General features: G+C 44.0%; 1 protein-coding gene across 2 annotated transcripts in view; it reads right to left on the bottom strand.

The window, feature by feature from the left end:
- The window catches only part of CDH12 (cadherin 12), a 327,902-nt gene that overhangs the window by 51,493 nt on the left and 253,952 nt on the right, over positions 1-22,457 (bottom strand). For both annotated transcript variants that reach the window (XM_066579190.1, XM_066579191.1), the window contains one exon: positions 17,633-17,800. In XM_066579190.1, coding sequence (XP_066435287.1) covers positions 17,633-17,800 — 168 coding nt within the window. The remainder of the gene's footprint in view (positions 1-17,632; positions 17,801-22,457) is intronic.

The raw sequence follows: 22,457 nt of genomic DNA, 5'->3' as shown, positions 1-22,457 counted from the left end.
CCTTCTTTCTTCTCGACGTAAAGGATGCCTCCATGTTAAAGTCACAGTCCTGGGTATAAATAGAGCATGGTAGAGGTCTCTATATTAGCGCCTGATGTACAGTATTTATTTAGAATTATTAGGTAGCTCCTTAGCTATCTTTTTTTTAAAACTAGACAACACCAATTTTGATAAATTCTATGGCTATTGTAGTCTGCCTGCTTCATTTATTAATTTAGTTGATTTGTACCAGCTCAAGCTCTGATATGTCCTTCTTGAGTACCTGTGCCCAAAACTGTCCACAATATTCCATGGGTGGTCTGGCCTTTGATTTGCTTCTCCCGATGCCCCCCATGATCCTACTTGCCTTGGCAGCAGCTGCCTGACACTGGTTGCTGCAGTTAATCTATGGACTGATATACCATAATGACAAATAATTACTTATATCACAATGAGGCTTCTTTCACACGAGCGCATATCGGCCATCTGTTTTCACAGCCGGCCGATAAACGCTACGTTGTTAGTGAAAGATTTGGTGAACGGGCGCACAAATCAAATGCTTGTGCGCCCGTTCATATGGCCTTGTGAGCCCGGTGCAAATGCGCCGAGCTCACCAGGCCATCGCCCACTTCCCCTCCCTCCCCATCGCAGGCTCACATCTCCTCCTCGTTCTGTGTAATGGGAGGGGCGGAACTAATCACTGGTCCGCCCCACCTCCTCCCATTGATGGCTATGGACAATGGGCGGGAACAGGGACACTTAGCTCTGCCTCTGCCCTTCCCCTTGTCCATAGCATCAATGGAAGGAGGCAGGGCGGACCAGTGCTTAGCTCCGCCCCTGCTCCGCCCCCTCCCATTGAACAGAATGAGAGGGGAGGAAGACAGCTAAACCTGCACTGGTAGGGGGGGAAACAGAGGGAGGGGGTTTAGCAGCTACGCTGCTAAACTCCCTCCCACCTACGGCCGCTGCCATGGGCTCCCACAAAACTATGTTTTGGCTCCGACGTAAAAACGTCCGGCGCTATATTGGCTTGGACGGGCGTTTTTACGTCTCACAAATATGCCCATGTGATCTGATGCATTGGAATCCAATGCATCAGATCACAGCGCATATTGGCCGGCCGTGAAAACGCCGGCCGATAGGCGCTCATGTGAAAGGAGCCTGAGGCAGAGGAAACAGTCATTGAAATTTAGAAAATTTAAGAATAGGCAATAAGTGTGTGTGATCAGTAGCAAGTATACATTCAGAACACCATCAGCAGAATGAGCAAGCTATGTCACCTTTCATTGCTTCACAAAAGCACTGTGACTCATTCAGGAGATTGAGCTTAATACTGCAGCCCATTCACATTCAAGCAAAGGCAGAACCACACTCATATATATATATATATATACCTGGGAAAGAGAAAGACAGGGTTAACACCTGATTGGTGTTGCAGGAACTAGCTACATAAAAGCCAGTTCCTGCCAGAAGCAATGGGGATGGGGGAGAGTGACAGCTTAGTGTTGGAAAGACTGCAAACTGGGTCCAGTGAGGACTAGAGAAAAGACTTGAGTTTGACAGGGCAAGACGACCATAAACTCACACCCAGGTGGGGTGCATATGGATTGTGTCTGCAATATATGTTGATGTGCTGTGAAATGAAGCTGGCAGAAGCCAGAGGTAAAGAATATTTGCATGCATGTGGTGACCATTTCCTAACCCTGAGGACAGCGAACCCCGCTTGCTCACAATATATATACATACACAGGAAGGTCAGGTGTTGCAAGGATGGCAAACTGGTCAATTTCCCAGGCCCCCACCTCCAAAACAGTTCTAACGCCCCTCGAGACTTCTTGAGCCTCTTGATCTGGCAGAGTGCTGATTACGCTCTGCCCAATCGTAAAAATTACTATTTAGTTGTACAGTTACAGGTACATAGTCACCTTGTCCCCTTCCTTTACTCATCTCTATGATAAGTGCAGAGGAAAACAGGAAGCCGAATGATGCTCAACTTGCTATGGACCTGTGGAAGTAAGGTAGTCTCTGAGAGGAAATGTCATGTGGAGGATTTAGTGTAAGGAGTGTGCAGTCTGTGAAAGGGTATAAGGAGCTATCTGTGTGAAAAAGGAAGAGGGAGCAATGTGTGTAAAAGTGGGAACCATGGAGAGTTTTCTGTGAGCGAGGAAGCAGACGTAAGGAACGGTCTGTGAAATAGGAGGCAGCATGGGAAGTAGTTTGTGAAAAAAGGGGCATGGAGAACAGTCTATGTAACAGAGGAGAGTATGGGGAAGTATTTGTGCAATATAGTGGAGCTTGGGGAACAGTCTGTAACAGGGCAGCAGTTTGTGTAACACAGGGAGAACAATAGGCAACGATCATAAGGGTATTATTATGTTGGGGCATACCAGGGGCATTATTACTTTCAAAGTCGCATTATTACTGTTTAGGCTGCACAAAGCAGGTGAGAATTAGAAAATGGGCATTTTTACAATATAGAGACACAAAAGAGGCATTTTCACTCTGTAGAGGTTACAAAGATGCTGATTATTACTTTGTGGGGCCTAAAAGAGGCACTATTATTGTTTTAAGGCACTGAGAAGACCACATTACAGAGCGGGGTCACTTTTGCTGTTGGGATACAAAATATGACACTGTTTAGAACAATATTACCCCTTTGGGTACCACTACTGTCTGAGGCACAATACAACTGTTTGGCACTATTATTTTTGTGGAACTGTCTGGCACTAATCTTTCAGAGGTATCCCCTTTGTGACACTTGTTTTTTTTTTTTTGGGGGGGGGGGGGGATAACCATAGTTATAATACCCTTATATCTGAAGTTCAGTATTTGGGCACATTGTGCCACAGAGCAGTAGGAGGAAAAGGAGTGAACGATAAATCACAAAAGTGTGACAATCATCAAGATAGGGTATTGGAAAAGCAAAGAGGCAAAGATGCTAATGCTACCAACTACATTTCTTGCATGTGTTGTGCGACAGGACTTATTAGGAACTGTTCTATTGAATTTGTATTTTGTATCTTGGATTCTTATATTTTAACTGTTGTCTACACATATACAGTATGTCTTGTAAATGTCAAGTCCCTATCTTTTAAGGGCCTTCAACACTTGGGCGAGATTTAATCCCTTTATGTGGCCGTGAAAATCCTGGCCGCATAACGGGACAAAACAAAACCATTGATTTCAATGCTTTTGTTTTTATGATTGAAATTCTCACACGTTTATACCACATGAGAGAAAAGATAGGACTTGCCTTATCTTTCTTGCATGTAGTTTTTCTACTAGCACTGTAGCGCAGAGTTTGAATTGCCCAAAAGAAAACCCTGGATCATGCGCCAATACGCAGAATCTGCAGAATCTGCATGTAAAAGAAGTGGCATGCCACTTATTTAGGGAGATTCCAAGAGGAATCTGTGTTGGGATAGCTGCATGCAGATTAGGCTCACTGTATGAAATGGATCTGCACAGATCCATGGCATCAATATTAAATACGCAGATTTCTGCTGCAGTTTTTAATTCCGATACTAACTATATAAAGGGAAGATGCACTCTTAAGATGTAGCAGAAAAAGTCCTAATATAGTTCTAGCAATGGACTCCTGAAAGCAAAATGATGTAAATGTGTATTTACAGTTCTATAGAAATGAACCAACTCTTGCATGGAGTTACTGGAAAGTCATGCTACTTTGTAATTTCCCTAACAAATACTATGATTGAAACAACTTATTGGGGCCTTCATCCTCCCTTTCACAGCTGCAGGGTGACATTATGAGGGGCTGTTTGAATGCAGTAAAAGGTATTTGAATTAGCATTTTTAATATACTCAAGATGAATGAATAAATCTACTCTGTTTGCTCAGCAGTAGGTTCCCATAGACTGAGCATGTCAGATGTGGTGCTAAAAAGAATGACCACGGCGTAGGAAAGGGCCAATTATACCCTGTATAAGAAGTCAATGAAAATGGCCCGGAGCAATCATAGTTACCTCTATGCTACAGCGCTCCTCCTGAGGCGCCCACACTAGGAGGACACAATGAGGGAGACTTACAGAAGATTCAAAATACTGCAGTTTTGTGCCTACACAGTGTTTAAACCTGGCCATAAGCATCAGATCATTTTTTTTAGAGAAATACATAATTCTTATTCTTTTTGCTAACTGTCAGACATTAATTGATTACATCTATTTCTTCAACAGAATGACAAAATAATTAATTGGTTGTAGTCTAAAATCTATTAATATTTGATTAGCCATTATAACAAGGCACTTGTATGTTGTTTCGAATTTGCTACTGAGGATCTTTCTTTCAGTTCATGGCCTTATACTGTAGGAGGTGAAACATTTTAATTTTTTCTAATATGTGCGTATTAACTGATTGACGATTTGTTATTCTATTGCCTCGGGGATCTTACACATGGGCGCAGGCGTTTTTAGGTGCGACCGCTGGTGCCATAAAATGTGTGAATGTGCACACAAATCTAACATTTGTGCGCCCGTTCAGACGGCTCAGGCCTAGCGTATATACGCCGAGGCAGCAATGCTGTTAGATGCAGAGAGACAGCTTAGCTCTGTTAAGCTGTCTCCGCCTTCCTTCCAGCTCACCGGCTCACCTCCTCTCTCTTTCCCTCCGGCTGTTTACAATGGAGGGGTGCAGGATGAGGTGGAGCTAAGCTCCCGCCCCCTCCCCACCCCTTGTCCACAGCTGGCAATGGGAGGGGTGGAGCTTAGCTCTGCCCCCTTCCTTCCCCCTCCCATTGCAAACAGCTGAAGGGGAGGAGAGAGGAGGAGAGAAGGGGGAGGGAATTTAGCAGTCACACTGCTAAACTCCCTCCCACCTCCCTTCTCTGGCCGCTATCATTGGCTCCCACAGGAGTCTATGCAGCGGCCGATGTATTCCGGGCAGAAAGATAGTCTAAGACTATCTTTCTGCCCTGCATCAAAGCACCTGCCCACTATATTAGCTGGCTGGGTGCTTTTAAACCATGGGAATACGCCTGTGTGATCTGATGCATGGGAATCCAATACTTCAGATGGTAGCATATTGGCCAGCTGTGAAAATGCCGGCCGATATACGCTCGTGTAAATAAGCCCTTATACATATTTTTGGGGCTGCCATCTTGCCTTTGCTGCAAAGATATGCTTTAGAGCACCTTTTTTGATTTTATACATTACAGCCTTATGGGCGATTCACACAATGTACAGGAATTGAATTCCATGGGTGACTGTTCTAGGCATTGTCTACTGCACATTGATGAGGGGCAATCAACCTAAAACAGCTGTCTGTGCATGGCTATCTTTGCCTTCTGGAGAATATTCTGGCTTTGTCTTATTGTTATTGTTACAAGGCTTGTTAAAAGGTCTTATATTGACTTGCAAGAATGCTACCTTCCAATAGGTGGCGCTGTAGAGGTTATTGTTCACCTTTCTCTGAAGCCTGCACATGCGATCTGCGATCTTATAGAACCATTGCTTTGCAATGGTATCGGACACATGAGCGCTTTTTATGTGCTTGTCCGATAAATTATAGAACAGAAATCGCAGATCGCACCTATCTGCGATCTGCGATTCCTGTTCTCCTCTCTAAATGTGCTCAATGGGGCCGGCGGCAGCAGCGCCGACCCCATTGAGAACATATAGTAGACAAATCATTCTCCTCTGCCACAGCTGTAAGAATGATGTTTGCCCATTGAAATCAATAGAGCCGACAATACAGCCGGCTCCATTGAAAGCAATGCGCTGCAGGCGACTGCACGATGAATTTTCGGGAAGGGCTTAAATATATAAGCCCTTCCCTGAAATTCATCCAGAAATGTGTAAAAAGAAAAAAATATATAAATACTCACCTGGTCCCGGCAGATGGAGTTCAGCCGCAGCTGGCAGCACTTCTTCTGAACTGCTGTGAGTAGTATTCAGCAGCCGGGGCTTTAAAATCCCCGCCTGCTGAATGATAGCTCAGAGCTGCCTCTGATTGATCAGGGCTGTGACCAATCAGAGGCAGTTCATTCAGCAGATTTTAAATCCCCAGCTGCTGAATACTACTCACAGCAGTTCAGGAGAACTGCCGGCCGGCCGCGGCTGAACTCCGTCTGCCGGGACCAGGTGAGTATATATATTTTTTTCTTTTTACACATTTCTGGATGAATTTCAGGGAAGGGCTTATATATTTAAGCCCTGCCCAAAAATTCATCGTGAGATCGCCCGCAGCGCATTGCTTTCAATGGAGGCGGCTGTATTGCCGGCTCCATTGAATTCAATGCGCTGAACAGCGCTGCACTGCTCCGGGCCGTTTCTATTGAAACACGGCTAGGAGCATTTTTTTCGGGCGAATGACAGCTGAGAGCTGCCCCTGATTGGTCCCTGCGCTGAGCCAATCAGAGGCAGCACTCATTCATGAATGGGTGAGTAAGAGCTGCCTCTGATTGGTCAGGGCTGTGACCAATCAGTGGCAGCTCATTCAGCAGGCGGGGATTTTAAATCCTCGGCTGCTGAATACTACTCACAGCAGTTCAGGAGAACTGACGGCTGGCCGCGGCTGAACTCCGTCTGCCGGGACCAGGTGAGTATATATATATATTTTTCTTTTTACACATTTCTGGATGAATTTCAGGGAAGGGCTTATATATTTAAGCCCTTCCCGAAAATTCATCGTGAGATCGCCCGCAGCGCATTGCTTTCAATGGAGCCGGCTGTATTGCCGGCTCCATTGAATTCAATGCGCTGGACAGCGCTGCACTGCTCGGGCCCGTTTCTATTGAAACACGGTTAGGAGCAGTTTTTTCAGGCAATTTTTCAGCCCCGGTCATGCGATTTGCGGATGCGCATTTGTCATGCGATCCGCAAATCGCGGGAAAAAACGCCTGTGTGACCGAGGCCTGAGGCATGTTCTGTGATGTATATTTTGCAGGAGGTGGAATAGATAAGCTGTGACCATCACCTATTGTGAATGTTGGATTCTGTGTTATCTATGCACAGGTAAATCATGCCTGTGATAATGAGTAGAGATGAGCGAACGTACTCGTAATGAGTACTTACGCACCCGAGTACCGCCATTTTCGAGTACTTCAGTACTCGAGCGTAAAGATTCAGGGGCCGCCGGGGGGCGGGGAGAGGCGCGGCGGTGCGGGGGGGAGCAGCGGGGAACAGGGGGGAGCCCTCTCTCTCTCCCTCTCCCCCCCACTCCGCACTGCTACCCCCGTGCCGCCACGGCGCCCCCCCGAATCTTTACGCGCGAGTACTGCAGTACTCGAAAATGGCGGTACTCGGGTGCGCAAGTACTCGTTACGAGTACGTTCGCTCATCTCTAATAATGAGATAACCACTGAAAAGTTTTTTCCACAGAACATTAACTCCTTAAGGGCGCCCACCCAGTGGCGATTTTTTTTCCTTTGCGTTTTGCGTTTTTTCTCAAGAGCAATTAGAATTGAATGTGTTCCTGTCCACTTGCGTTTTTTTTTTCAGTCCGTTGCAATTTTTAACATAGGAACTGTCAATTGCATATGTGTCCTTATTTTTCTCTTAATGCACCCATGAATGTCAATGGAAATTAACGGAAAAGGCGCGAAAAAGCCGGGAAAATGCCGCAAAAAACGCCGCCAAAAACGCGCGGAAAACGCTGCGTTTTTCACGCACGAAAATCGCAAACGCCAGTGGGTGGGCGCCCTAAAGGGGTTGTCCCGCGAAACAAAGTGGGGTTATACACTTCTGTATGGCCATATTAATGCACTTTGTAATGTACATTGTGCATTAATTATGAGCCATACAGAAGTTATTCACTTACCTGCTCCGTTGCTAGCGTCCTCGTCTCCATGGTGCCATCTAATCTTCAGCGTCTAATCGCCCGATTAGACGTGCTTGCGCAGTCCGGTCTTCTCCCTTCTGAATGGGGCCGCTCGTGCCAGAGAGCGGCTCCTCGTAGCTCCCCCCCGTCACGTGTGCCGATTCCAGCCAATCAGGAGGCTGGAATCGGCAATGGACCGCACAGAAGACCTGCGGTCCACCGAGGGTGAAGATCCCGGCGGCCATCTTCACAAGGTAAGTAAGAAGTCACCGGAGCGCGGGGATTCGGGTAAGTACTACCCGTTTTTTTTTTTTTATCCCTGCATCGGGTTTGTCTCGCGCCGAACAGGGGGGCTGTTGAAAAAAAAAAAAACCCGTTTCGGCGCGGGACAACCCCTTTAAGGACATGGTCTATTTTGGCCTTAAGGATACAACAATTTTTGGCAGATTTTAATCTCCATTCTTCAAAAACCATAACTTTTTTATTTTTCTGTCGACATGGCTGTTTAAGGGCTTGTTTTTTGCGTGGCGAACTGTATCTTTTTTTTTATCAGTGCCATTTTTGGGTACATAGACTGCATTGTAAAGCTTTAATTATTTTTTTATGATCACAGGGAGAGAAAACGCATCAATTCTCCTATAGATTTTGGGGGTTTAGTTTTAAAAGCCTTAATTATGCAGTATAAATGACACAATACATTTTTTTCTGCGGGTCGGTAGGATTACGATACCAACATTCTTAATTTTTTTTAGGTTTTTGCACTTTTCTGCCAAAAAAACCCTTTTTTCGGAAATCTTTTTTTTTTCTAAATCGCTGCATTCAAAATCCTATAACTTTTTTTATTTTTCCATGGACGAAGCTCTGTGAGGGCTTATTTTATGAGACATGCTGTAGCTTTCAGTGGTACTATTTTCGGGTACATACGGCTTTTTAGATTACTTTCATTGGGGTTTTTGGGAGGCAAAATGCTAAAAATTGGCATTTTGCCTCAGTTTTCTAGTGGTTTTTAAATACTTTTTGCCGTGCAGGATAAAAAGCATGTTTAACTTATTGTATGTGTTATTATGAAAACGACAATACCAAATATGTGGGATTTTTTTTATGCTAACATGAGAAAAAGCATAAAAAAAGGGGTTTTTTTATACATTTTTTAACATTTTTACTTTTTGTACATTATTTGATCTTTTTTTACACTATTTGTGTCCCTCTTTAGGACATACACCATATGCAATGCCTAATCACCTATTTCAGCGATCATGGGCAATGGTAATAAAGGACGCCTGTAGGCGGTGTCCTTTTACCATGGCAACCAGCGATTACAGGTGAAAAGATTCGGGGGGCGCCGTGGGTGAGTGGGGGATTGCAGCGGGGAGTGGGGGGGGAGGGAGAGAGAGAGAGAGGGCTCCCCCCTGTTCCCCGCTGCTACCCCCCGCTCCGCCACGCCTCCCCCCGCCCCCTGAATCTTTTCACCCGAGTACGAAAGTACTCAAAAATCGCGGTGCTCGATCGAGTAATTACTCGAAACGAGTACGTTCGCTCATCTCTAATGTTAATGCAACCCAGAGAAAATCATTAGCAAATTACAAATGTGGAAATAATAAAATCTTTTGATAGAAGAATGAATAGACGGGCGCACGTGAGGGAAGTTAATATGGGAGCTAATTAGAATAAACTGGAAGAAGAGTATTAACAGTAATTGCTGAACAAATTATTAATAAGGAATGAATAACCAAAGGTGATTGCATAAATAATTGACCAAAGACAGGGTAAGGATTAATAGTAGGGGAATCGGCCAAGGGTGCAGGCAGTTCAGAAAATCAAGAGCGGGGAAGAAAAAGAATAAAGGGGGGGAAAGGAAATAGAAAAACAGAAAAAGGTTTGCTGCAACATGCGCAGTGCACCAAAAAGTTTCCTTGCCATTTGTTTTAATGTTGGTGGGGCTGTGTGTGTGTGTGTGGGGGGGGGGGAGTGGTTAACTAGTTGGTGCAGGGGCATAATAATTGACTTATCAGTAATGTAGACAGCCTAAGGGCTTATTTAGATGACCGTATATCGGCTCGGTTTTCACGCCGAGCCGATATACGGTGTCCTTGTTTGCAGGGCGGGGGGGGGGGGGGGGATGGAAGAGCCAGGAGCAGGAACTAAGCTGCGGCCCCCTACCCCGCCCCTCGCCACTATTTGCAATGGAAGGGGATGGGGCGGAGCTAAGCAATGAAACTTAGCTCCGCCCCCATCTCACCCCCTTCTATTGCAAATAGTGGCAAGGTGCAGAGAGGTGGCGGGAGCTCAGTTCCTGCTCCTGGCTCTTCCATCCTCCCCCTGCAGACAAAGACACCGTATATCGGCTCGGCGTGAAAACTGAGGCCTCCTTCACATGACCGTATGCATGTTTACCTTCACCCATATGCACCATATAATCGCATGAATAAATAATTGCTGCGATCGAGTCCTGAACTTTAGCAGCGTATATTCAACCATTCACACGGGCCACTGCTGCAAATTGGCAGACAAATACGTAGTAGTGATGAAAACAATTGATCGCTGTAAAAATGAACGACCAATAATGGTTAAATCGGTCCAGCTGTGTTCTTTGCCCTGGGAAACTCCCACAGGGAAACTCCCTCCCCCTCCCTTTTTTCCAGCTTCTATTGAAGTCTATGAGAGATTCCTGCATATCCTGGCAAAAGATAGGGCAAGATTTATCTTTTGATGTGGCGTAAAAAATCGGTGACTGAAAATGGTCGCCTATGTGCTATTTTTTATGGCACAATTTTTTTACACACCCAGAAATCATTCATCTGGATGAATACATTTGAATCCACTGCTTCGGATGGTCGCAATTTTTTACGTGGCTAAATACCTGCATAAATACAGTAATGTGAATAAGGCCTTGCTTTGTCCCTGGCCATGGTGCTGCAACCTCTTCAATGTTTTTGTCTGATTACGATCCTGTTTGTACTCTGAGCTTTGTATTGTGGACACTCTGAGTTCTGCTGCACATAACTGATTGGCTACCTGGGAAGGGGGGTAACACCTCCAATGTTTGTCCAGAGTAAGTTATAGACATGAGGCCAATTATGCACTTGAGGGCTTATTCACTTGACCGTATATCGGCCACCATTTTCACTGCCGGCCGATATACACTTCAATGCATCAGAGCACACAGGCGTATTCCTGCGGTCTAAAAGCGTCCAGCCGGCAAATATAGCGCCAGGCGCTTTTACACAAGACATCAAAGATAGTCCTGGAACTATCTTTCTGCCCAGAATACATCGGTCGCTTCATACACTCCTATGGGAGCCAATGACAGCGGCCAGAGAAGAGATGTGGGAGGGAGTTTAGCAGTGACGCTAAACTCCCTCCTCCTTTTCTCCTCCTCTCTCCTCACCCCGGCTGTTTGCAATGGGAGGGGGTGGGTGCATAGCTCCACCCCTGCCCACTTTCATTGCAAACGGCCGGAGAGAAGGAGAGAGGATGTGAGCCGGCAATGGGAAGGGAAGGGTAGGCTAATGGCATTGCGTCCTCGGCGTATATGCGAGGTGTATTATACGAGCGTACAAACATTAGATGTGTGTGCCTGTTCATGCATTTTCACGTAAAGACGCCTACGCTCATGCGAAAGAGCTGTGATGTAGATGAAAACTGTAATTATTAGTGTTATAGTTTAAAAGACCTCAAAGTGATTTATTAGAACATTTCTGAAACTCTCCTATGTGATTGGTTAATGCAGCCCATTGGGAAAAGCAAAAAAAAAAATTGCAAATGTGCTATGTAAAATAAGAGCTGAGGGCTTATTCAGGGGAAGCGGGACAGGGCTGAACTAATTTCCGTAACTTAGCCCAGCCCCACCCCCTCTCATTGCAAATAGTGCAGTGGGGCGGAGAGGGTGTGGAGAGAAGGCAGAAAGGGGGCAGGAGCTCAGAACACTGCTCCCGGCTCTTCCAGCCTCCTCCCCCTGCAGAGAGAGATGCCATATATCGGCCGGCGTGAATACCCGGCCGATATACGGTCGTCTGAATAAGCCCTAAGGCTTACAATATTCTGTTGGCTAATTGAGCCATTCATTTATAAAGTAACATTGTTATAATGCAATATGTTAAGTGAGATCATCTTGCGGAGCAGCAGCACAGCGACTGTCATGAGAAAAGTTTGATCTGCAGCTCTTTCAGATGCATGAAATGAAAAAGATGAATGTAGTTTAAAGAAAAAAGCCTCTGGTTACTTATTGTTCTGAAGCAAACTACTTCATCAGGAATTAAAGACAATGACACTATGATTTCATTAGTTTCCTGGTGCATGCTGCAGAGAAAGGCCACATTCCATCTCACTATTCACTATGTGAAGGGTCATCCTGATTGTGTTTGTATCATGTTCACAGCACAAATTAACTTTTGTTCATTTGCATTTCAAAGAGCAGTGAAAGAACTGTATGTACTTTTCTTAACCCTCCATGGTTTAGGTTACTTTTATCGTAGCAGTGTTTTTGGTCGTTTTTTTCCCCTCATTATTTGTAAATCAAAACTAAGAGTGGCTGAAAACATTGAAGATTCACTGAAACTTCCATTAGATTCTTCTTTCAGGTCTACTCTTGGTTTTTAACTTTTAAACGCTAATGCAAAACACTAATCAAGATACTTCCATGGGAAAGTTGCCATAATCCTCTATGGACTAGCTCATTTTGTACAAACTGGCCAAATATATATATATATTTTTTTTTTCTTTTTTTCGTGTTCTAAGAACTATAACATTTTAATTTTTTGGACGTATCGCGCACGTGCGGACCTCAATTCTCGCCATATTTATGGGATTGATATCCCGTTGCTATTTCATACAGGGCTTTCAGCGATGACGCTATGCATGATGTATTTATGTTGCGTCGCCACACATGATGGCCTCCCGCGAGATACTTGGAACGTCCACTGGTGAATTAACAACAGCTGCCTTCTCATATGGTGCCTTCTCCAATGGTCCAATCATGTGTAGGTATTTTGCGGTGTGTTCTTCCTCTGTACTGTGATTGGTGGTTGTTTTTTGTATAAATGTGGAGTCTGTTCAGTCCTATATGAGCTTGACAAAGGCCGCTGTGTCGGCCGAAATATCGCACTCTGCCATGTTTCATTTTTGGATATTCCAATAAAAATGAGGATTTTATTCATGAGACGACATCGTAAAGAATTTGTCCCGCCGTGCTGCTTCCTGCTCGTTTTTGGATTTTTTTTTCATTGACATAAACATGTGAGGGTGAATTTCTGCTGGACTAGAAGCATTTTTTTTAATGCCACCGCTTTTGGGGTAATATAATGTTTTATTTAATTTTTTTTATTTCACTGGTCAGCACTGAAATTGTTACTGACTTAAAAAGGTCCTAATCTGTAATATCTTGTTGTGCTGAACACGAATATGACTATGAAAATTTTTTATTGGCTCTCGCTTTGAAGATATTTCATATGGTTCATTTTCTGTGTTTCAGCGTGTAATTCTATCCAGTAGGACTGTAACAACATCCTAAACAGCATCCTAACATTTTAAAGATTAAAGAGGGAGTTTTTTGTGAGTCCTTAGATTCGAGAGCTCTTCAAAGCTGACCGGTTCAACAACTTGCAGCAGGGTGATGCGAAACAAGCATAGAATATTTTTTGCCTTGTGTCTACAAACTTTCTCGGGAATGTTAGGGCAGAAAACTACAAAGAACTAGAAGAAGACATGCTGATGCAGTATCCCGAAACATGGCTGCAATATATCTCTAAAGATCCATTTCCTTCATTCCCATCTTTCCAGACAACTGCGGTATGGTTAGTGATGAACATGGTCAACGTTTCATGAAGATATCAGAACAATGGTCCACTACCATGCTGGGTGACTACTGCTGGACACTCCACAGGGATGCTCCCGAACAGCAGTACAACAGACAGGCAAAGAAATCTAAGACGTAGTCTATGACTTGATTTTTTACAGGTATTAACCATCGGCCTATTAATATTGGCATGCATTTCATGCTGTAAACATTTATTGCAGATTACAAAAAATTCATCTTGAGCACATAAAAATAGATAAGACTCCATTTACACTGAAAGGAGATCTGACAGTTTTGAGAGATCATCTTTGTATAGTCTATAGTAGCTAAATAGCTACCAAAGAGCTATGGAGGCGGAGCAGGGCACCAGCCCTATCGCTTGGCGAACAATACAGCTGTTTTGCATAAGCAAGCAGCTGCATTGTTGTCCGCGCTTACGGCTTGTGTCCCGCTGTGAACTACCAGTGGGACACAAGCTGAAAGAATCTTATCAGCGCTGCTGACTGTGATAACAGCCTGCGCCGCTGATAAGAGTTCATTGCTCAATTTTAGAAAAATAGAATTGTGCAAGGAACAAATGGTGCACGAAAACTGCACAATGTCCGTGCATTTAGACGCAACAGTTATCGCTTAAAAATGGCTTTGAGCAAATTTTGAGCGAGAATCGTGTCTAAATTCGCCCTAAATAATGACTCATTTTATTTCAGTAAGATGACTTATGTAAAAATCTTTTGACAAGTGTTTTTGGATCATTGATGGAAAAAACACAGGACATGCTGAATGTTGTAGAAGTAAATCTTAAAAAAACAATGGTGAAATTGCTTTTTTCACGTCTAATAAATTGGGTGCACATCTTGTTTATTTGGGCCTGTGCAGTGATAAATGTGCAGACACAGGGAAAAAACATTTTTTCTCATTATTTTGATGTTCTTTTCTAAAGTACTCGGTTTAACCTGCAATATTTAACCTAAATAGGGAATCCCCTAATTTTCCTCTAATTTTGTATGTTGCCTATATAACAGCCTTGTGTGGCGCAGAGTGTAAGCTCTTACTCACAACCTGAACGTTGCAAGTTCGAACCCCAAGTGGTTCAGGTAGCCAGCTCAAGGTCAATTCATCCTTCTGAGATCAGTAAAATGAGCACCCAGCTTGGTGGGGGGGTAATAAATAAAAATTACCTGAAAGTGCTGTGTATAGTTGGTGCTATACAAATAACAAGATTTCTTTTATTTTTTATTTTTTTATATAGCTCTCGAACTACAAGGGCTACTATTTAGTTTCTGATTAGTCCTCTCTCAAGAATATTTTGAAGGCAAGAAAATGTTATTTTCCTCCACTATCACAGTACAGGGTTGGTCTGTCATGACTTCCCTTATCAGCCAATGATTCTGTGAATAGGACCAACAGAATCACAGAAAGCAAGGAGGAGTACAGCATTGGGCCACTAACTTATGTGAGACATGCAGAGAGAAGTTAAAAACTATTTATTTTCACTCCGATGTATGTGTATGCCATGTAACAGCTACATGATACATAAATTCAAAATCTGCAATAAAAAATGTGACATTTCAGGAAAGGTTTTTCCATTTTTAATGTGACTGTTAGGGCTCCGTCAGACGAGTGTTGTATCCTTGTTGCTGTAGCGAGAAAACATCGCTGCTATAGGCCTATGAAGGCGCTTACATGGACGCTTTTTAGAAGCGCCGAATCTGCGCTTCTAACAAGGAAAGGACAGCGAGTGCCAACTCGCATATCAATCCATGGTGCACCGATGTGCAGCGTGCTTTCCATAGGCTCCTATGGGAGCCACGAAAGCACACTGCCCTCAACCACGGATCGTGTGACCAGGCTGCTTCATGAGATCTTTTCAGAGCTGTTAGCAGAGCGGTTTACTCGTTGCCTAGTAGCAAGTAAACAACGCTCATCTGACCAACCACTTAGAGGGATTAATAGACAAACATCGAAATGCACAATATACTGCTAGTATAAATGCATAATATATTGCAGTATATTATACTAGTGCTCAAGTGATAAGTTAAAGTCCTCTATGGGGACTAAAAACATAAATATATTAAGTATATAAAACTTATTTGTAAGTATTATATTTTTTTAACTATTTAAAAAATTCAAAGAATAAAACATTCAACCCCAGTTTTTTAAAATCCCCGCCTGCTAAAAGCACTTTAGAGCAGTTCAGGAGGACAAGCGGCTAGATGCGCCTGAGCCCCGGCAGCAGTGCAGAGGTGAGTATATATATTTTTTTATTTTTTTTACACATTCTTGGGATGATTTTCAAGAAAAGGCTTATATTTAAAGCCCTTCCCTGAAAAATCACTGCAGGGGTAGTCAGCAGCCCATTGCTTTTGATGGCACTGCAGAAGCGCTAGCCCCATTGAAAGCAATGGAAGAACATTGTACACCTTTGCCACAGCTGTGACAGCTGTGGCAGGGGAATTCTTCATCCCCGTGGGAAGTCCCCTTGTCACTGAACACTGTGACAGTGCTGTAAGTGTTCATTGATGACGGGACTCCCCCCCAGAGATGAAGAAAACCTTGGCCACAGCTGTCATAGCTGTAACAGAGGATCGCAATCTTCTCTGTATGTTCTCAATTGGGCCAGCACTGCTGCCGCCGGCCCCATTGACCACAGGGTGAAACCCCTGGATGTGACATCATCCAGGGGTTTCACATCCAAAAAATCCTGAATGCCGCAGTTACTTGCGTTTTAAAATCCGCTGCCCCATTTTTATTGGTGCGACATTTGGCCACTGCCATTGAAAAGTATTGGTTCCAATAGATGCGAATCGCAAACGCAAAATACATGCATAGGAAAAAACATCCGTCTGACTGAGCCCTAAATTTGGTATCACCATGTTTGCACTGACCCATGAACATGTAGTTTAGCAGCAGTATGAAGACATTAAAACATAAGGTGAGTATATATATTTTTTTATTTTTAACACATTCTCTGGACGATTTTCAGGGAAGGGCTTATATTTAAAGCCCTTCCCCAAAAAATCCCTGCAGGGCTTGCTGGTAGCCTATTACTTTCAATAGGATTGCAGAAGCACAAGTCCCATTGAAATCAATAGGGGAACATTGCTATCCTCTGACAGCTGTGGCAGGGGATTCTTTACTCCCCACGGGGAAATATTGACACGCAGACCTATTGTGCATGCATGTCCTATGTTTTGCAGGTACATGCGTTTGCACACCTGAAAAACACAGAAATGTGAACACACCACAGAGAACTAAGGTTCCTAATAGACTGGTGGCTTTGTGCGCACCTATGTACACACACGCACACGCTCGTCTGAAAGCACCCTCAGGCCCCTTTCCTACGAGCGTATATCGACCCGCCGTTTTCACGGCCAGCCGCTATACACTATGATCTGATACATTGGATTTCATGCAATAGGTGCATAAATGTTATATTTGTATGCCCGTTCACAAGCTTTTACTCCCCAGATGGTAGCGTATATCAGCTGGCCGTAAAAATGGCGGCCGATATACGCTCGTGGGAATGAAGCCTTAGGTGAACATTTTGATGGAACCAAAGAACATTTAATTGTGGCAAACAAAGAAACACCAATTTAAATGTCAAATTAGTCTAATGAGTTCCAAAGGTGTTGTTTTTCTAATGGAATTACGCAGTCATCATACATCTCCTTGCACATTATGTATGCATTTGCGCAACCCTATTTACTTCTATGATGGCTTCTATGAAGACCTTTGGAAAATAGAGCATGCTGCGTTTATTTTTGCATAACCGAAATGTGCAGGTAAAATAAACGCATGTGAACAAACCCATTGAAAACTGTGGGCTCTATTCTCAGCATATTACACATGCAAATTTGCATGCACACATATGCACGCAAATATGCTCATGGGAAGGGAGTCTAAGACACTAGGGTTAGAAATGTCACATGGTACTCTTGGTGGGCAGCTCTGTTACAGATTTTGCATCGGAACCTAGAAGCTTCAAGTTATATTTCTTATGTCTAGGTGTATAGCATAAACATATTGTACTTAGTACATAATAAAAAAAGAGAACTGTATGTAAATAAGCTTAAACTAAACACTTACTTTTGGGAAACCTGGGTGGATTGTCATTGACATCAGTAAGTGTAATATTGACAGTGGTAGTGCCTGCCAAGCCACCTAGTTGCCCCCCCATGTCCTTGGCTTGGATGAGTACTTGGTATTGTTCCTTGACTTCTCGATCCATGTTTGGTAAAGCTGTTCTGATGACACCTTCCAAGAAAACAGTAAAGTTAGTTTTGAAGGAAAAATTACATGATTTAAGACAAAAAAGTACTTTAAAAAGATCTTATCTATCTACCATCATATTTAAACAAAACAGCTTTAATTGATATGTTGATTCCGTTGAACTAGATATGTGTTATTATATGATATAAAATTGAAAAGATTTAATGATAGTTATCATAATATTAGTTAATTAATTTGTTCATTTGTTGTTGCTTATATATTGGCAGTAAGTTCCAGGGCGTTGTACTCGTATCTCCACTCACAGTCATCCTTTCCCCAATTGTATCACAATCTAATTTGATTGATAGAGGGAGAGTTAGGCATATACAGTACTAGGGCCAATTTCATAGAAAGCGAGTTTACCACTATGCATGCGGAGTGTGTGAGTATACTAGACTATTTAGGAGAAGATCCATGCAAACACAGGGAGAACATAGAATCTCAAAAGAGTAAGCTAGCTGTATATATTTTGTCTATGAGGCTTTGTCTATGAGGTTTTCACGGCCAGTCGATATACGCTATGTTGGGAGTGATAAAATTACTGAACAGGCCCACAAAGCAAATGTTTGTGCACCCGTTCAGATGACATAGGTCCCAGCGCATATGTGCTGAGGTCACCATGCCATCGCCCCTTTTCCCTCCCTCCCTTATCGCAGGCTCATTTCTCTTCTCCCCCCCCCCCCCCCGCTCGTTCTTTGCAATGGGAGGGGGTGGAGCTAAGCGCCGGTCCGCCCCCCCCCCTTCTCCCATTGATGGCTATAGACAAGGGTAGGGAGAGGGTGGGAGCTTAGCTGACCCATCCCACAGCCAGCAATGGCAAGAAGGGGATGGGTCAGTGCTTAGCTCCATCCCCATCCTGCCCCTTCCATTGCAGAGAGACAGCAGGGAGGAGAGGACAGGTGAGCCTGCATGGGGGGAGGAGAGCAGAGCCAGGGGGTTTAGCAGCCACGTTGCTAAACTCCCTCCCACCTGTGGCCACTCCTATGGGCTCCCATAGGAATCCATACAGCGGCTGACCTATTCAGTCCCAAAAGATAGTTCCAGGACTATCTTTTGGGCCCGACATAAAAATGCCCAGTGCTATATTGGGCTAGCCGGGCGCTTTTACATCTCAGGTATACAGCCATGTGATCTGATCCATTGGAATCCAATGCATCAGATCACAGAGTATATTAGCCAGCCGTAAAAATAGTTTACTGCTGAAAAGTGAGAAAATAAGGGCCCATTTACAAGGAACTATGATTGCTTAAAATTTGCTCAAACAGCAGTTTGAGTGACAGTTTTGAGCAATCACTTTGCATAACCTCTCCAGTAGCTAATTAGCAACTTAAGAGGTTATTGGCATGTAAATAAAGGCAGTGTGGGATACTGCTGATAGCTCCGAGAACAGCAAGGAGCGCTGACAGCTGCTTTGTTCTTGGAGCTGTCAGCGGTATCCCACTGAGAACTCCTGGCGGGATACCAGCTGAAAGAATACTATCAGTGGTATCCCACTAAAAACTCAGCTTTTGGTGCTGATAAGAATCATAGCTGTCTTCAGCTTGCTTAAAGTCAACGATAAACGAATAGTGCATGATGGCTGCATGTTTAGACGCAATGATTATTGCTCAAAAGATATTCGTTGTGTCTAAATGGGCCATTTAAAGTATCGTAAATGGAGAGAAAACAAGACCTTTTCTTGTCGCTATCAGCAAGAGGACATGTAGTACTAGATAGCCACTATTCAAATGAATGGGTATTTACATAATGCACGACTAGGACAGATTCATCAGGGCACTTCTCTGTTTTGGCTTCTACAGAAGGGTTCCCCGTCTCTAAGAAGTCCATATGCCATAATGACAGATCATGAAAGTCAACCCCTTTAAATTCTGTTTTTGAATGACTTCTTTTAAGCAAAATGCAAATGAGCTGAATGGTGTTATGACCACTTGCTGAAAACATTTTTTCTCTTTTGTTACTGCACAATGAAAATCATATAGCATAGGAAAATGAATAAAAAATGAAAGCAAGCTGTACTTTGCTAAATATATTTTTGGCAGTGTCTTGAAGGCAGCAAATGCTCACTCATTCATTATAAACACTATGTATTAATAATTACAAGGCTTACTTATTGAGAACGAAAGTCGTCATTTTAAATGCTAACTTCAGCTATGTAAAAATGTCACATACTTGTTCATAAGATTTAATTTGATGTGAAGCTACGGAGAAATGTTGTCAGGATTTTTAATCACTTTTTATTCAGTCATGTCTAGACATGTAGATGCTAAAATTGTAAAATTCTAAGTAATTACAGTTTAGTAATTATTAATGGACATTTCAGAGTTAATTTTCAAGTGATTTGCACCACTTTTGTGATGTAAAAAGGTTGCAAATTATGGCACTAATTTTTGCGCTATCATTGTCATTTTTCACTCCTCTCGCTATTTTTAAAAAGTGTCAAGAAAAATGTGAGGGACTAAGTGGGAGTAGAAGGGGCCAACAAGTTTCTGACAATGTGTTACGTTCTAAAGGCTCAGTCAGACGAGTGTTTTCTTTTGCTCATCTGATAGAACCATTGGTTCCCTATGTAGTGTTCATATGTCCATCTTTTGCAGGCGCAAAATCTTTGCACCAGCAAAAGATTGGACATCCGTGCAGCGGCAAGGTCCATTCTGCACATAAAATATCCCTGCGGGGAGTTCCCTCATCACTGAACACTGTGACAGCACTGTCACAGTGTTCAGTGACAAGGGGACTCCCCGCGGGGATGAAGGGATCCCCTGCCACAGCTGTCACAGCTGTGGTAGAGGATCGCGATCTTCTCCTATTGCTTTCAGTGGGGCCAGTGCTGCAGCTGCTCTATTGAAAGCAATGGGCGGCAGGCAACCCCGGCAGTGATTTTCGGGGAAGGGCTTGAAATATAATCCCTTCCCTGAAAATCATCCCTAGCTTGTATAAAAAAAATATACTCACCTCTCCGCCGCTGCGGGGGCAAGCACGTCTTGATGCTTGGCTCCCCTGCACTGTACTGAAGTTCTTTCAGCAGGTGGGAATCTAAAATCCCTGTCTACTAAAAAGGGCTGTGTCAGATTGCCCGTGATTGGCTGCATGCTCAGCCAGTGCTCAGCTATTGAATGACAGCTCAGCGTTGCCTGTGATTGGTCACGGCACTCAGCCAATCACAGACAGCACTCAGCCATTCATTAAATCGAATAAATGGCTGAGTACTATTTCTGATTGGCTAAGCACTGTGACCAACCACAGGCAGTGCTCAGCTATCATTCAATGAATGGCTGAGCACTCCCTGTGGTTGGCTGAGCGCTCAGCCAATCAGACACAGCCCTTTAAGGAGGTGGGGATTTTAAATCCCTACCTGCTGAAAGTGCTTCAGTACAGTGCCAGCATGGAGGAGATTATATATTTTTTATAGCAGCTAGGGAAGACTTTTTAAGGAAAGGGCTTATATTTCAAGCCCTTTCCCGAAAATCACTGCTGGGGTTACCTGCATCCCATTGCTTTCAATGGGGCTGGCGGCTGTAGCGCCACCATTCAAACAATGGGCATGGAGCCATGGTCACATGCATTTTGCTAATGCGCGGAACACTTTTTTTTGCGCATATTGTGCCCCCCAAAAACCGCTCTTCCTACTGAGCCCTAAGCCAGAAAATGGCTCAAAGACAGCCCAAGGAGTGCCAAATTTATAAACAGGAGTGTATCTCTTAATACACTTAGCCATTATACTCTAGCATACCTCTATTTAAGGGCTCTCTTACACGACCGCAGGCATTTTTACGTGCGTCTGCCAGTGCTGTAAAAATGCGTGAATGGGCGCACAAATCTAACATTTTTGCGCCGTTCAGACAGCGTGGGCCATGGCACATACACGCTGAGCCCACAATGCCATTGGGCTTCCCCTCCCTCCCTGGCTCAGCTCTTCTCTCCTCCCGTCCAGCTGTGTGCAATGGAAAGGGATAGTATTGGGGTGGAGCTAAGATCACGCCCCCTCCCCTCCCCTTGTCCGTAGCCATTTCAAACAGCAAGAGGGGAGGAGAGAGGAGGAGAGAAGAGGGAGGGAGTTTAGCAGTCACGCTGCTAAACTCTTTCCCACCTACCTTCTCTGGCAGCTCTCATTGGCTCCCATAGGAGCCTATGCAGCGGCCAATATATTCTGGCCCAAAAGATAGTTCCAGGACTATCTTTGCGGGCTGGCGTGAAAACACTCAGCCAATAAGCGTCAGCCAATAACAACCAGCACTCGATGAATGGCTGTGATTGGTTCAATCACTGCCATTCATCGAGCGATGGCTGTGATTGGCTGATGCTTAGCCAATCACAGCCAGCACTTCCAGAAGGCGGGGACATTTGAATCCCTGGCCAGAAGAGGAGAAGATCACTGCCAGGGACCGGGGGGAAGATGCGGCCGGGCTGACAGCGAGGGAGAGGTGATGTATGTGTGTTTTTTTTTTTCTTTTTATGCAGCAAGGGCTTAAATTTTAGCTTTGACAATAGGATTTCCTAGTGTCAAAGTTGCATCGCACCGCATGAAAATCGTGTTTTTGTGTGATGCGATGCAACAGGGAGGAAGGCTCCATGGAGAAACATGGACTACAAAACCTCACGAGTCGCGTGCATATAGCGGGATCCGTGAGGTTTGTGTGTCGTT

The sequence above is a fragment of the Eleutherodactylus coqui genome, chromosome 9 (genome assembly GCF_035609145.1).
Source record: "Eleutherodactylus coqui strain aEleCoq1 chromosome 9, aEleCoq1.hap1, whole genome shotgun sequence".
Taxonomy (NCBI): Eukaryota; Metazoa; Chordata; class Amphibia; order Anura; family Eleutherodactylidae; genus Eleutherodactylus; species Eleutherodactylus coqui.
This window is presented reverse-complemented; position numbering and strand designations above follow the sequence as displayed.